Below are 17,143 nucleotides of genomic sequence, written 5' to 3' on the forward strand. Positions count from 1 at the left end.
GCTGCAGGGGTCACATCGCTCCCCCGCTACAACGTTGCCAGGCGTACATCTGTTTTGTCTGCTCTTCTTATTGGCTTCTTTGTACAGTGTTTGGGTGCTATGTTTACTAATTTTCCATGCTTTGTATACTATTGTACAACTTTTATCCAGTAAGGGCTCTGATCAACTCTCTCTCTCCCGTTTTACAGTACGTTCGGCAACAGTGTATCCGATGCTCCTTTGTTTTGTCCCGCCAGCAACGTTCGGTGCCTTGTGACCAATGATGTGCGTCTACGCGTAAACAACGATAGTCTACATTCTACACTTAGACTATCTTATACACGTAGATTACGTAATCTATGTAAACAACATGGCGAAAGATGATAACTTAGCAAAGGGCGATGTGGAAGTAAAACTAAATTATACTGCGTATCAGTTCCTGATGTGTGAGGAGAACTTTTGATACTCTTTCTTTCAAGTTCGAAAAATTTCTCACCTAGGAAAAACCTAACATAAGAAATATTCTAGTATTTTATGGAAGAAAGGCTAATTTTGCATCACGAGTGCCATCTGTTGTTCTTTTTTGCATACTATTTATCTTCTTCCATAGTTGATGATAGAAGAGAAGAGAAATTTTGTTGTAAATAGGATTCTTTTCATTTCGTTAGGAACCAATATAGTTGAAAATGTCACTTTCCTTTCATGTAATCCTTGAAAATTAATTTTAATGCACTTTAGATTGTCTACGTAGTCTATGTAAACTACAACCCAACGTAATCTACGCGTAGATTAGGTGTAGACCTAAACTTATAGTCTAAGCACATCACTGCTTGTGACTCGAAAATACCTGAAGCCAGTCGAAAAGAATTCAACTGCGCTGATTCGTTGTTTCCCAGTCGCCAGATGGAATTGCAAGCGGTATAGAAATGATTGTGGAAGTAAGTTCGTAGCTTCATTAAACGAATTGGTATAGTTGGAAGCTTCGCAAAATGCTAAATAGAGGAGAAATTATGATTTGTAAGTAGCTTACGCGAGCAGCCGTTATTGGATCACGATCGCCTCGGCACTGAGTTCCAGCGCATTGTCACGCGAGGCTCGAAGGGGGTTTCGGGCTTGAGACCAGTAATCAGCTGTTTTGAAGCATTTAGAGGCGTTATTTCAATGTTAACCCTTAACTTGCAAGGTGCTTATACTGGGACTTACTTTGTGAAGTACGTCTGTCAGACCGCTCCGAATATTGTCACACCTGCCTAAACATAAATTACCAATTTAACTTTTTGATATTAAAGAATAATACATTATGGGTATTAGTGACTGATTTGACGGCAATTAGTGCCAGAACGTAAGTTATATACAGTGACTCAAAAAAGTATTCAACTCACCACAGGCCTCCCATGGAAATATGTACAACAAGCAGAAAAGGAACAAAGATGGAAGTACATGTGCACAGAAGTTTAGTGCATACTATTGAAGTACAAACTACACAGAAAAGAAACACATTTAGTCGATGACAGAGTCAGTACAGAAAAACAAAAGATAAGATGTGTAATTGGAGCTCAAAAAAGTATTCAACTGTAATACTTGCGGCATACAATATTAGGTGTGCGTGACATCCATAATACCTGCTTGGGCCTCCTTTCCTCTTGATGATTTCTTGCAACCGTTGAGGGAATGATTTCACCAAGGTGTCTGTTGTTTGTCTGGTAATCTGCCCCCATTCCTCCAGCAAAACGCGCTTGAGGTCGTTTTTGTTGAAAATGTGGTGTTCTTGGATTCTTTCTTCGAAAATATGCCATACATTCTCGATAGGATTAATGTCTTGCGATTGGGGAATTGTTTGCATCCAGCGTGGGGTGTTGTACAATAACCAGAGCTTGGTGTTGAGGGCAGAATGTTTCGGGTCATTGTCCTGGGTGAACATGTAGCCACCAGTAACTCCCATAAAGATCACCGAGTTAGATAGGTGCGCCTTCAAAATGTTGACGTAACGTGTGGGGTCCATTGTAGCATCAATGAAACACAAATCCCCAACACCATTGGCACTCTTACAGTATATTAGGAATTAAAAATAAGGGGTGTTTAAGTTCGAATCTGGGCTTGCGTTATTAAGCATTGATGTTCACTTATGTAAAGAAATAAATGTACCAAAACAATTAAGACACGGTATTGTACATCGTGTCGACGGTCCAAGAGTTCGACCAATGGATAAGGATGCACAGGTTCCTTATACATTGGTCTTCATTTACGAGCCAAGTTCATGCCAAAATTATTACTACAAGAAGGAATCAGAAATCAGAAATTAAAAATCAGAACACTGAGACATGTTATGACATAGTATTTAATGCACTGCAGTTGACATACTTACAACACCTCGCCATCCGTCTACACACGCACCATGGGGACAAAACACTATCGGTTACCCATAAGCCTTTGGGTAAAAACAATTTAGCAGCGCAGACCGCTGATGGCCAGCGTTACGTACAAACACTAGTCTTTACTTGAGCACCATTTCCTAACAAGTTAAAAAGTTAAAGTTGAAATCTCAAAGCTAAGAATCTAGACTTTGTCAAGAGAGGACAAAGTAATTTCCTCTCCGACCTGCAAAGGTGCTGAAACGAGAGTCTCAATGTGAATGTCAAAGTGTGAATGTCTTTCTCAAGCAATTGTCCTTTTTCTCTATTGGTCGTCAAATTTTTAACTCCTCCCACACGTGGTCATGTTTACACTGAAGGGGTGAGAATCGCATACTCTGAAGGGCGTGAAGGGTGATAATCGCGTAGCACAAAAGTAGCGGTATTGGCCCTACAACCAGCGCCAGAAAGGAAGAGCTCCCCTCAAGCAGGTTTGGCTATACTTAAAACAAGCTCAACATGGCTACATGAGCTTTTTGCTCTAGTGTGGAACCCTGCCTAATCCAAGATTTTTGTAAAAATGCCCTCGGGAATTTTTCAGAAAGGAAGAGCTCCCTCAGATTGATTTTTCATGAGCACTGAAAAAATACACTGGGTCCAGTTTATAATTTTGCATAGAAGATTTTCTGAATGCCTGCAATATATCAGCTAAGAGGGTGACATCAAGTTTCAAATATGCCATGTGATAATCACCAAATGTCTGGCAATTTAAATTGTTCCACATCAATTGGGCATGGTGATAATCTTCATCAGTGATTCCAGATCCTCTGATTTTGCTGTAAAACTCTTCTTGTGGTGGCAGAGAACACTCATCAAATTTAGAAAAATCTGTAACATAGTCATATGGATATACACCCTTCTGCCTAATTAATTTCAGGTCCTGATTTGGAAACAATGCACGTGTGATTTTGAATTGATCATCAGATAATTGAGTGGCCAGTGTGGCCAGGCTAGCAGATAAAAATCTGTAAGAATCAAGAAATCTTATGTGAATAGGAACACCATCAACTTTAATTATCTTGCTAATAGATATATATTTCTCATCATTTTCAGCTAAAATATTTAAATTCTGCTTGTCAAACCCCTCGTACCTGATCAGATGATGGAAATCATAATTGGATGCTCCATGGCAAAATATGGGGACAAATCTTGGTCTCTTGATCTTAATATTGCAGCTATTACACAGGGCCATTAAGAATTTACCATCTGTATGAGAATGGTGATGAACCTTGATATTTGTATCTGAAAATTCAGAATCACATACCGGGCATTTTTCTGCATTGTTGAAATCTTCAATCTGTTCCTCTGTTAAAGGCAACATAGGCTTTGATTTTAATAAGATGTTAGATGCTATGTCACGGCACTCATTTTCTATTCTATGTGCAAATATTTTGATGGCATCTGGTCCCATGTATAAGTGTGGCTCACTAGCTACACCATCCTGTACAACTGTATAACAAAAGCTGGAAGGTTCATGTAGCTGGTATGATGTACTTGAAGATTCTTCGGGATCTGGATTGCAGGATGCAAGAGGTTTGAGGTTCGATTCGAAATCACAGACAATATATGCTGGGTGTTCCGACAAGGCTTCAAACTTTTTGAATTTGCAATTTTCACTTGGCATTGGCATCAGCATATGAACAGGTTTATGGTTGCCACAGTATTTCAGATGCTCAATTAACTTGTTTTTGGCAATTTCTGCATTTTTTTCACGAACCCCATTTACCATTTTTCTACCATCAAATACAGTTAAACATCTTCTGCACAACTTAAATATTGTATGAGTTTTGTCTAGTTGTGTTCTCACCAAAGCTTCAAGATTATGTATCAGAGTGTAATGATATGTGCCATCCCCTTCAATTAAGAGCAGATCAATCGGAATAGCAGATTCATCATCAATTGTACTGATTCTGAGAGGATCTATCAAGCAATTGTCACGGCCAGTAGAACAAATAAATACATTAATAGATAATTGTTTGCCATTGATGTGCCTGGCCTTTTTTTCAAATTTATCAATATTCTGAACTGACATTGGATATTCTAAACCCTCCATTGCATCGTCAAAATCGTGCTCATGTTGTTTATAATAAGTTATTCTCTGAGGATCCCTTGAAACTGGATACAAAGCAGCTAAAATACACCACAAAAAGCATTTCTGGTCATTATTTTTTATATTAACCACGGCTTGTTTGTTTTTGATATTGGCAGGTAATGGCACATATGTAGATCCTTGTAATGGGCTGAATTCAGAAATATTAACATAGAGCTTGTGTGATGAACCGCATAGGCTCCATCCTGACTCTTTTGCCGCAAATTCAGAGTGTTTGATATTCAGTTGATCCATCAAACTGCTTATTATTTTGTCCGAATTTGCATTTGAATATACCGGTACAGTTTCTGTTATGTGGGGCTGTGTAAATTTTGTGCCATTTGGTTTCTTATATTGTACAAACAATTTAAAGGAGAGCTTATAAGAGCCATTTTGTGCATTAAGAATTGCCTGCAGATTAGAATTTATACTATTCAAAAAATTCTCAATGCCACATCTTGGCTCTGATACAAAACGGTGATCCCTTAATTGGCCGTTAAAACTGCTACGGATGGGTAGTGCATAGCGTGGCTGCTTTGCTGCTCTGGCATTAAGAGGTGCTTCGTGCTTCCTTTTCAGACCAGATGTAGATGGTTGTGTTGATGACTGTGCAGAGCAAGTATCTTTATGTGTATATGTGAAGTATTGCATGTTATATTTTCTATTGCATTTGGGGCAAATTTTTGTGGGAGTTCTGTATTTATCTGGGTTACAAATCTTTTGGTGTCTGGCCCAATTAGAGCTAAATATATTTTTATTGCATTGGTCACAATATTTTTGATTCGGCATTTTTGCTGTTGTTTATTATATACAATTTCTTGGGTTTCAAATCAAAATTCTATGCTGGATAAAAATAGCAGTTGGGTTCAACACTGTGCTTTGTGTGTGTGTGTGTGTATGTATGTATGTGTGTATACACTTAATATTTTTGGCTTTGGTATTTATATACAATTTCTTGGGATTCAAATCAAAACTCTATGCTGGATAAAAATAGCAGAAATAAGCCACAACTTGGCCACAAGTAGACCGGAAGTAGGCAAACCGGAAATGGACCGGAAGTGGACCGGAAGTAAACCGGAAGTGGACCGGAAGTAAACCGGAAGTGGACCGGAAGTGGGCCGGAAGTAAACCGGAAGTAGACCGGAAGTGGACCGGAAGTGGACCGGAAGTGGACCGGAAGTAGACCGGAAGTGAATATGTGTGGGTGGGTGTGGGTGGGTGTAGGTGTGTATAGGTGGGTGTGTATGGGTGTGGGTGGCCTAGTTTTAAGTATGGCCAAGAGGGGCATATTTTTGACAGGTTTATGGACAACAATCTCACAGAAGTGCCTTTTGTAAGTATAGACAAATCAATCTGAGGGAGCTCTTCCTTTCTGAAAAATTCCCGAGGGCATTTTTACAAAAATCTTGGATTAGGCAGGGTTCCACACTAGAGCAAAAAGCTCATGTAGCCATGTTGAGCTTGTTTTAAGTATAGCCAAACCTGCTTGAGGGGAGCTCTTCCTTTCTGGCGCTGGTTGTAGGGCCAATACCACTACTCACAAAAAACACAATAACACCTTGTTTGAGAGCTGATTTCGAGGAGAAAAGTATCTCGTTCTAATTAATTTTTATTGCTCACAACTCGGACACTTCATTAGAGTTATTCAGACAGTTTGTTAAAAGTTATGCTTCTGTGGCTGTCGAAACTTCACTGAGGCGAAGAGATACGAAGAGATATTTTCGGGCAGGGTTGTAGTTCAAGATTCCGTACTATTTACCCTTGTCACTTCACTGTCACTGAGCCAGACTGGCGGGCGCGCTCGTAAGAAATATGTCCATCTCTTCGAGACTGTCATGTGTAGGACGATTGTTTCCATTCGGAACCTGACCAGCTGCAAACTCCCTTGAGAACAGAGGTTCCTTGTTCAGGACGAGGATGAGAGTCTTCGTTGGGGGTTTTAAATTTTTAAATGCCTGAAGTTCCGTGAGTAGCTGCATCTCTAAATTTCAACCATCATGCTGGACTTGAATTGATTGTGACGTGAGCCGAATGTGGACTGGATGGATACCAAAGTTTATTGCGGGACACGCTGGCTTCTTTATCTCGAAGTAGGGGCGGTGATATATGCAGGGCTTCATGGAAAATAATGCTGGTTTCTTGAGGCAGCTGTCCCTTTCTCAGAGAGCAGAAAAATGAAATCTTGGGGAGAAATACGTAGAAAGACCGATGGTGGTGGTAATTGGTACATCGGTTATAACAGCCCCACACCATTACCCACCCCCCACCGTATGTTGTTGTAGCTGTGAGATTTGTCTCATCTAGTTCACAGATCTTATATAGCCAAGCAATCATGCGCCCATTGGACCATTTGTAATTCCTTCTTGTAATGTTACGTACTTGTAATGAAATTTGAGCCATGGGGCGTCAGATGGGAGCATGATTGCTTGGCTATATAAGATCTGTGAACTAGAATCCAAGAACACCACATTTTCAACAAATACGACTTCAAGCGCGTTTTGCTGGAGGAATGGGGGCAGATTACCAGACAAACAACAGACACCTTGGTGAAATCATTCCCACAAAGGTTGCAAGAAATCATCAAGAGGAAAGGAGGCCCAAGCAGGTATTATGGATGTCACGAACACCTAATATTGTATGCCGCAAGTATTACAGTTGAATACTTTTTTGAGCTCCAGTTACACATCTTGTCTTTTGTTTTTCTATACTGATTCTGTCATCGACTAAATGTGTTTCTTTTCTGTGTAGTTTGTACTTCAATAGTATGCACTAAACTTCTGTGCACATGTACTTCCATCTTTGTTCCATTTCTGCTTGTTGTACATATTTCCATGGGAGGCCTGCGGTGAGTTGAATACTTTTTTGAGTCACTGTAGCTACCATATTCATTAGTTAATTTATCTACAAAAAATATTACAAATGTGAACATATTCATTTCACTTGTCGTACTGTCAAAAATATACACAAAAAGTAACCTTTTACGATATATTTGTCAACTAGTAAGTGCAATTTATCTACAGAAAGCAAATAATTTTCAAAAATATTTTTAGTTTCTCTAATTCTAATAGAAGACTGCGCGTCACTCGACATAACGCTCCTTGTGAGGTACAGCCAACGGCAAATTAAATAGGAGGAAAAAAGATTTTCCCGACGGAAAATAAGTTGACAATGCTGCGAACACCGAGACATTCTTGATAGGACACTTGAGGAGTGTCGAGCAAACTTTCCTGAAAAGCACAACTCAACTCCAGTATCGAAGGTCATGCTACACGTGGATTGGCAACTTTCGGGAGCATGCTGTCTGTCTACACAGTTCTCCCCAAATGCCTGTTTGAAGATGCTTCTGCTAGCATTTTATTTTTAAAAATGTAGTTCTGATATTGTAGTCATTTTACAATAATTTTTACTTGTTCTTATTTTGCTTTGCTTTTATGCCACTTTTATAATTAATCGCAACTATGAACATTGATGATAATCAGATTAAATTGATTAAGGGACACTTAAGAAAGAAATTACCAGACCAGGACTCGAACCCGGAATCTAGAGCGGATAGGTTGGGGAAGACCGTCAATAACTCCCGGCCATGGAGTGGCTTATAACATTTGTAATTCCTCAGGAGAATTTTTTGTTCTGTTCATGCCTAATATCTGCTTTCGGACAATTAATTTATAAGTGACATTAATCCACACTTCGTTCGGTGGGGACAAGCCACGTATTGTTTGAGAGGAGGGACACATCTCGTTCATATACCAGATACAATCATGGCCTATACTTGAATTGATTGATTGAATTGCTTAATTTTACTTCGCTTCTTGTGCCACTTTTGACTAATTTGCAAAGATGAGGATGAATGAGTGATGATATGATGAAATTGATGAATGAACACTCGCAAACATTTATGCCCAGGCCAGGATTCGAACCCGGGACCTCTGGCGTCGTTGCGCGATGTGCTAACCATTCTGTCACGTGACCGGCACGTGCTAAACACTACTTTCTGAGATCATTTGGACATGGCAATTTTGATATCGAGTTGCATTTTCTCTACTTACATTCATTATGTCCAAATTTTATCCTAATAGATAATATCGCAACAACGCAAAATGTTTCAATTGACTCGAATTCACAATGACTAATATATACTGGACCTACATTTTTTAAATGCAAAATCTAGGTGACGAAAATATGCCTCAACACGAAATGAAAATGCAATATTCATTCAATACACTAAAAATGCTAACCAAATCAGAATCCTCTAACATGGTGTTCTTCGGAGTAAGATTCACAAGGCTTAATAGGATTATCATTCACTATAAAGTAATAGTTATAAATATTATAGATAAACCTGAAATGAGGGGTTAGTGTTCGCCATAAGAGAGTTTCAGCAGGTAAAACAAAATACGTATGTAAGAAGAGGTGTGCAAGTGTAAATTTCTATGTGAAAATTGACTGAGTGGTAGCACTATACGATTTTACGTCAGGGTCCTAGGTTCGGATACCGGTCTGGGCATTGGTGTTCTTTTTGGATGTTCTATTTATCATATCTTCACTCATCTTCATCGTCGCGATTGCCCAAAAGTGGCGCAAAAACGACGCTGAATAACAAAAATAATATATGTGAAAATTAAAAGGTGAATTAAGAGCTGATAGGTAAAATATATCTCGTGAGCGATGTTCGATAGAAGTTCTCTTAAGATGTAGCAAGCAAATAGCGAAGTTGTGTGAAGGATTAAAGATAAGCTTCTATCACATTAAATATAAGCTCACACGAAGAGCTAGAGCAATGCAAAGCACAGAAAGCACTTAATTATTGAGAGAAACAATGAATTTCAAGGCTGCAAATTTCTGCAAATGTTAGAGTTTCAACTCTCAAATAATAATTTTTATGTGACGAATAGTAGGATTTGAGGTGTCTTTCGAAATAATTTTCGTTGTTACCATTCTTGATATAGGCAGCATTTTACAATAAGTTCTTAATTAGTTTCGGTTTTTGTTTCAAGTCCATTTCATGCACAGATAGGCTAATCGGAACTAGGCCTACAGTATAAAGTGGGATCCAAATCTTTATATGTCTCCACCGGGTATGGAACCCAGGGCCCCTTGATTGCAAGCCTTGACGTCATCACTACATCATCGTGAAGACCCTCCGTAATGGGTTACGTCTGCATGGATTAACATAAATTCATTTTAAACATATTTCTCACACTAAATAGAGTTCGTTATCACCACAGACTGGAAATTAGTTTTTGCGAAAAATACTATTCATTAGAAAATAAGAATTATTTCATTTCACTCTCACGGTCTATTGTTGCTATTGATTGACGAGACAACAATGCTTCAAGCTCAGAAGCAGACACCGAAGGTTTAGTTTTGTTATTTCACGCCATTGTTCTACCAGTCTCCGCTAATGTCAATAATAAAGATTATAGATGTGATAGGTGGAGGTGAGACGAAGGCCAGTTTCTAAACCCAGCAATTCGACTTTGAAGCACGTTACGCTAACAAATTTGCCACGGGGTTGGCTTTTCAGTTTATCAAATCACTCTATTCGTCATTCAAAAACGTAAAATAACGAAAACAGAAAACAAGAACATATCCACTTATCAAGCTCCAGCAAATCAACACACAAACCTCTTCTGGCATTCGTTTTGCAGAATGGCCTTGAGGATTAAAGATCGCCCACTTCCTGGTTCTCAAGACAGGTGCTTTGTCAAAGCTGCCCTGAAACACGCAGGGTTTCTAACTATTACTAGAGCCCAGATTTGTAAGCGAAATGCATATTCTATTCCAGACTTCTAATAGTAAGGAGAAAGGTTATACTTCGTATTACATACCTTGATGAGCTATTTAACTAAGGTTGAAAGTGCTTATAAATGCTTATTTCTGCAGGAAACGGTTACACGTGCTTATTTTATGATTTTGGTTTAAAATAGCATATTTTACCCAAATCTGCCATGTTTCAATCCTATTTCAATCACACGATGGCATCGGGATGACGAGATCAATGCTTCTAAATAGTCACATGGGAGAAACGGCATCCAAGAAAAGATACAGTCCATCCATAATCATTTTTCCAAATTACCTGATATTATAACACAGTTGAAAGCTCGAAATAATCCATTGCAACATTTTCATTTTCTCTCATTGATGAAATTTCAGTAATGTTGTCTTCAGAAACTCAGTGTTGCTAAAATTGTGTCCGACAAGCTCAGTCAGGTATTACTGAAAAATCTCGGTTACAAAACACCGTGTCAAATTTATAAAAATATTTCTGGTGAAGAAACAGACATTGAAGAGGAATTCACCGAAGAACTGTGGTGTTTTTCACATGCGCCTATGATGTCGTGGAAAGAACATTTTCACTGTACAAATCATTCTTCACTGACAGACGCAGGAGCTGCTCACAAGAAAATCTCAGGATGACCTTCCTTACATACTGTAAGAGCTTTGAATAAGATAAGAGATCTAATAAACAAATGTTTTTTTCAGATTTTCCTGTATTTGTTTATGCTTATTTTGGTGCTTATTTTTTTCATTTTTTGTGCTTATTAACTTGCTTATTTTACTGTTTGATTGTGCTTATAAATACGGGCCATAACTATTACCTTTCCCGTTGTTTGTACGTCAGGCAGACCGCGCTTGGCAATAAAAAAAGCTTCACTTCTTACACGCCATAAGCTGGCGAGAAACTAACGCTGTGATGAGGGCCAAGGACACTATTGCGTAAGGTAGACGGAAGGTGGCGACACCAGTCAACTTGATCTCTGATTGGCTGTTGGAAAGTTACGGTGCTCTGATTGTGAGAATATCTTATTTCCGCTGTACGTTACGTTACCTTAGGTTAGGTTAGGTTAGATTAGATTAGAAAGCAGCAAATTTGCGCTGAAAATAGGAAATAAGATATTCTCACAATCAGAGCATCGTAACTTTCCAACAGCCAATCAGAGAGCAAGAAATGAACCCGCATTCACACGTTGACTGGGGGGAAAAAATCGCAACTGGGACATCTCGGGCACAGTGTTGCCTGTGACCAACTTTTTGTTAGTAACTCATGATAATTTATGATTACAGAGGTCTTACGAAAGCACACCCCGTTCCCAGTGACCAATCGCGCATGCGTGAAGAGGTACCAAATACCAGGAACAAAGTGCGTTATAGAGGAAGGCATGCACGTGTACATCTCCATCAGAGGGATGCACTATGATCCAAGGTACTACCCGGATCCCCATAAGTTTGACCCGGAAAGGTTCAACGAGGAAAACAGGAAGAAGAGGCCATCCTGTGCCTACATTGCTTTTGGGGGAGGACCAAGAATGTGTAGTGGTAAGTCTACAACCCTATAAATGTAGCTATTTAGAACAGTACCATAATAGGGATGGTATTTGGGCGAGAGCGGCAAAGCTTGGCAGAGACTAGTATCCTCTTGTTCTACATTGGTCCACGCTTTGTCCCGGGATTCTCTGGAACAAGGCCGCGCATAACGGTAGAGAAGAGGAGAAAGCGAGTGGGCGGAACGAGGTAACGCACGCTGCTGCAAATGGCTGGTAGCTGCAGTCGCTTTTCCCTCCAAGCACTTTAAACTGTAGGTCCAGTCCCGATTAGCCTTACTGTGAATAAAGTGCACTTAACACCAACGCAATCAAAAGTTGAAAGTGGGATCCGATCCACTAGGCTATTTGCCTCCACCTGACCCCTTGATTACAAGGCGGCGAAGTTCCATCACGTCATCTGGGAGGCCTCGAGCCACAACGTGCGCCGAAAACACTTCCCACATAAACTTACCAATGAAAAAAAAAGAGAACACATCTATTTAAGTAGACAACAAGATTACCTGATTAAGGTACACTTGTTGACTTTCAACTATAAGAAAGTGTTTTCCGAAGAATGCGGCAGGTAGTGTTTCACTTGCTGCTAAAAAGGATGCACTAATCGTCTTTTTTGGTGCACGTCCCGGGACACAGGGTAAGGATCCTTGTAATTTTGAACACAAAAGCTATTACATCATATACTAGTTGATTGACCGGCGTTGCCCAGGTATTTATTTATTAGACAGGAAAATAATGAATTCTAAATAGTGTAAAATGAACTTGGAGTTGAACGGCATTGGGAGTGTCACTATTCATCTTAGCGACCCCGAAAACTATACATTCCACACTAATATCGGTAGTTTTCGATTATTTTTACATGTCACCCCTTCCCACCCCAACCCTCTAGGGGTGCCAGGGGTCTATTGAAGTTGAACGGCATTCAGAGTGTCACTATTCATCTTAGCGACTCCGAAAACTATGGACTCCACACTAATATCGGTCGTTTTTTTATTATCTTTACATGTCACCCCTTCCCACCCCCACCCCTAGGGGTGTCTTACGCCCACAGTATTTCTTTCGAGATTTCAAGTGATACGTGTACGAAGTTTAGTTGAAATCGCTCCAGGCGTTCGAGAGTTATGTCGGAACAAACACACATACACACACACATACATCCATTTTTATATATATATAAATTTACAATTTCAAGAAACCATAGATATCTACAGTTTAAGTCAATAACAAAATAAGTTTTGTTAGTTTCATAAAACAAACAAGATTTGCACTGTAGCAACGAATTGTTCGAGATTAAATTTTATATGTTCTTGCTCTGAATCATTTTCCTGCTGTATTGAGTGAAACTGATTAAGGAAGAAGAATCATGTCCAATCCGTGACTTGAATCTGAAACCTACGAAGATGAGATAGGGACTCGCTCACTGCAATTCTAAACCTTGGCATACATACAATTTAAAATACCGTATTTATGAGTTACCACATGAGTTACCATTAGAAAATTTACAATTACAAATTAAACATTTTCATGATTTGTCATTTCAGTGACGAATCATTATATTATGATGAAAGCTTAGTGAAATTATTATCAACCTAAAGAACTTCTATTTTTGCAATGAAAAACAGTATCTTTGCAATGTATTTATCAATGAAAACTGTGAGCAGAAAACAGACACACATTATTTAAAAAAGACTTTCCGTAATATTGAAAGAAATTTATGTTCTGTTACGACATTCCTTTATTACATGCATCCAAGTTCCTTTCCCAACCAGAGAATATTTTGACACATTCATCTAGAATTAAGCTTAACTTCTATTTGTAATTTTATCATATTGTAGTAAGATATGGTCTTTTATGTGAATATATTGTATTTATTTTGTCTCTTCTGCTTACGAGATCAATTAACAACATGTATTTTTACATTCTAGCTGTTAAATATTCATTAATGGTGCTCAAGATAGCAATGGTGCATATACTTCGACAGTACGACATCTGTGTGTGCAAAGAGACTCCGGTACATCTAAACTTTGATCCAAGGGTACTATTTCTCCATCCAAAAGAGAAAATCATGTTGAAAATTAGTCAAAGGCAACAATCATATCAGCCATTGTGACAGTTTCAGTGAAGTGGTGATTTTTCTACTTTTAACAATACAGTATTAACTTTCTCAGTGATACTGTTATTATTATACAGTTATTGTATGAACATATGACAATCTGATTAATAAGTTATTTACACTAGCAGTATGTTACATCATTTATGACAAGTTTTCGTTTGGTGCAAAAAGCTGACTTTATACAATCTCACATTGTGCGTCCAATCATTACCTTCTCAATCTGAAAGCCTCATGGCTTGCTCCGGTCACGTGACTAAGCGTCATCAACTGGAGGCGAGATAGCCGCCATGTTTGATTTGCTTCTTCGGAATCAATGTTGTACCTTTTTAGTGAATATGGAATTGTAATGCAAATTTAAGAACTGTAATCGAGTTTACATGACGTGTAAATATGCTTAAATGTGGAAGAGGTAATGTGTATAAGTCTTGTGTACTCAATTGCAGAGGCAATTACAATGAAAAAGGTAAGAGTAACGTTCACATTTCTTCAAGATGTTGTTAAAAATGAGAAATTTTTATGGTAATTCCATGTGATTCAATCACTACGAAAAGATACAAGTTAATTAACAAATGTTTTATACTAAAAAATAAATAAGAGTAATAGTTCATGATGTAAACATTTCATGTGTCCGGAATAGGCATCAAATATACTCGTGAATGTGGACAACATGTCTACATTTTTTTAGAAATATCAAATAATTTACCCTGAATTACGAACGTTGGTTAATATTATGTCTACCAAAGCAATTTGTTAGTGTAAATTTTATGCAAGCATTCGATAAATTATTCATATTATTTACACAAATTTTCAGTTTCAAAATGTGCTTAATGAAAGAAAGCTATACAACGGGGCAAAGTTGATACATGTGTACATATATTCTTATTTTATCCCGTTTTATGCTTCTTTATGCTAATCGGAGGCTAATGGAAGATATGTTGTACATTCAAATACAAAGTTGCGATGTGTAACAAGAACTTCGATGAAATATTCGTCTGTAAAACTATCCAAGAATATATTACTTATGTTTCAAATACAAATGTTTTCACACAGAAATCATTTTGTTACCTAGCTATGTTAATACGAACTACAAATGTATGAAATTTTTAAAACTGTTTCATATGAACTGCTTTTTATCTTTTGTCTTTGTGAAGCTTCAATGTTCGTAACTTTGATTATTAAATCAGTGATATTGTTTATTGTTTCATAATTTATTAACATTCTTCACGATTTTTTTTAACAGAATGTAAATAAAACACAGTGTAAGGAAATATTCCAAATGTTTATTTCCCAAGTGAACGTTAAAACGGAAATATTAATCTGCTTTTTTTTCAATGAAACTCTTAAGTTATTGTCACAGATCTTACTAACGACAATGAAAAGATTCAATTTGTTTATTATCTTTCGTTCAATAAAGTCCATAGGATCGAAATTACAATGTGACAAATGATTTAGGTTTAGTCTTTATCACAGAAATGTAACATTGCCCTTGTACCAATTTCTTTCGCTTTTGCTGCAAGAATATAGAAATTAAGGTTTTGTATTGAGATTGTATAGCTACACAGAATATCTGCATTATCTGGTTGATTAATTTTGGGTAAACTTAAAGACAATTTAATTGATTAGGTAACTTGGAAAGTTTACGGTCAACCTAACATGTTTTTTGTTTTATTTAATCAATTGATTTTACATACAAAAGTTCATACAAAAGCGGCTACGAATTTTACTGTGGCTGACCAATATTCCCGATAATATTTTTCAAAGATATACAATGTTTAAATTTTTCCGCCAGGAAGTTTCTAACGGTTTTCAACTCTTTCTTTGTGCTATTGTAGGAATTTTTGTGGCGGCCATTGTGACTTCCTGAATGAAAATTTTGGTGCAAATATTCAATATTATAAATTTTTCTTCTAACTATATTCGTCGGGAGGGTAAATGTCGAAATTTAACTTCATTAAATAAATAATCATACCTTAATTATCTACGGTAAAATTACGACAAGGAGTTTAGAGCGTTAAGACGATCGCCTCCAGATGATGACGTCTTGACTGAGCGCTGTGGCCTGAACCTCAAGATGGTCTTGGTCCAATAGATATACGTGTTGTCCATTACCTGTACGATCAGAGGTTCAAATGAAGTTTTAAGTTAATTTTTGTATTCGAATTGAAGGTATGAAATACACACACACACACACACACACACACACACACATGAATGTATAAAAATATTAAAATTATTTTAAATATTATGATCTTTATGATATTCAAACCTAATTCAAATTGTTTGAAGACTTGATGTTATTGCCTAACCTATAGTCCCATACAATATGCTAGAAGATCGCTGGGTTTGATGTAGGTGGAGCTGTAGTTTTTAAATTCAAAACACAGTTACGTGCCAAGCCAAATTAAGTCAAACCGTCTAAATATTTTGGAAAAAAATAAAGTAGTTAATGAACTTTCTGTTATTGGCAATGCCTACCACAGTTAGTAGCTATTATTTACAACAAAAAAGGCTGTATAATTATTAGCCATAAGTTATGTAGATATTTATATTGATGAGCTTGAACAAAGAATGCCTTTATATATATAGGTACAACTATGAGTCACCAGTAAAGTCATTTTTAAGGAAGTGCAAGGGTATGTTCAATTCTATGCTTTTCTTTATACTATTATGTAATTTAATGCAAATGTTTACTAAAGAAGTGAAATGGGGATTCGACCAGCTAAACTATCACCTTGAAGAAAGATAGGATTATCCTTTTAATTAACACGGCAGTAGTATAATTATATCGTTTATGTTTCAAATTAAGTTAAACTATTGCACATTTGTGATGATGGCTGATTAGAAATCTAAATAGTAAAGCAAGGGCTGATTCTGAAACAAGGTGACTGGGCAAAGCCTGACTTAAACTGAGGAGGTAAGGCCAGTGATGCCCTTTGAAACTGACCCTGAAACTAAGTGGTAAGAAAAAGGCTGACTCTGGTAAAGCAAGAGTACAGAATATACGTTGGAAAGGAAGGTAATTGTAAATTGACTTTGCCTGTTTAGGGATGGAATTCAGAAATAAGAAGGAAGACATTCCTTCCGCCATCTTCCCCTGCAAGTTGAACATTGTCAAGATCTCGCCACCAGAGATTGGTCCACCACTTGCCCTTAGCAAGGAAGCTCCTTACTGGGTATCATTCCAGCAATTTCATCGTAATTAACTAACTCTCTAGCCTTCTTAAACACG

At 37.6% G+C, this 17,143-nt stretch overlaps 2 protein-coding genes across 2 annotated transcripts in view; both read left to right on the forward strand.

Moving 5' to 3' along the window:
- LOC145996481 (cytochrome P450 6j1-like) overlaps positions 1-15,330 on the forward strand; it is a 39,961-nt gene extending 24,631 nt beyond the window's left edge. Inside the window, exons 4-5 of the mRNA XM_083132972.1 lie at positions 11,548-11,799; positions 13,727-15,330. Coding sequence (XP_082989098.1) covers positions 11,548-11,799; positions 13,727-13,911 — 437 coding nt within the window. The 3' untranslated portion in view covers positions 13,912-15,330. The remainder of the gene's footprint in view (positions 1-11,547; positions 11,800-13,726) is intronic.
- Positions 1-17,143, forward strand: part of LOC145996066 (cytochrome P450 6j1-like) — a 260,095-nt gene that overhangs the window by 179,732 nt on the left and 63,220 nt on the right. The window lies entirely within an intron of this gene.

The sequence above is a fragment of the Lepisma saccharinum genome, chromosome 12 (assembly GCF_977018435.1).
Source record: "Lepisma saccharinum chromosome 12, izLepSacc3.1, whole genome shotgun sequence".
Taxonomy (NCBI): domain Eukaryota; kingdom Metazoa; phylum Arthropoda; class Insecta; order Zygentoma; family Lepismatidae; genus Lepisma; species Lepisma saccharinum.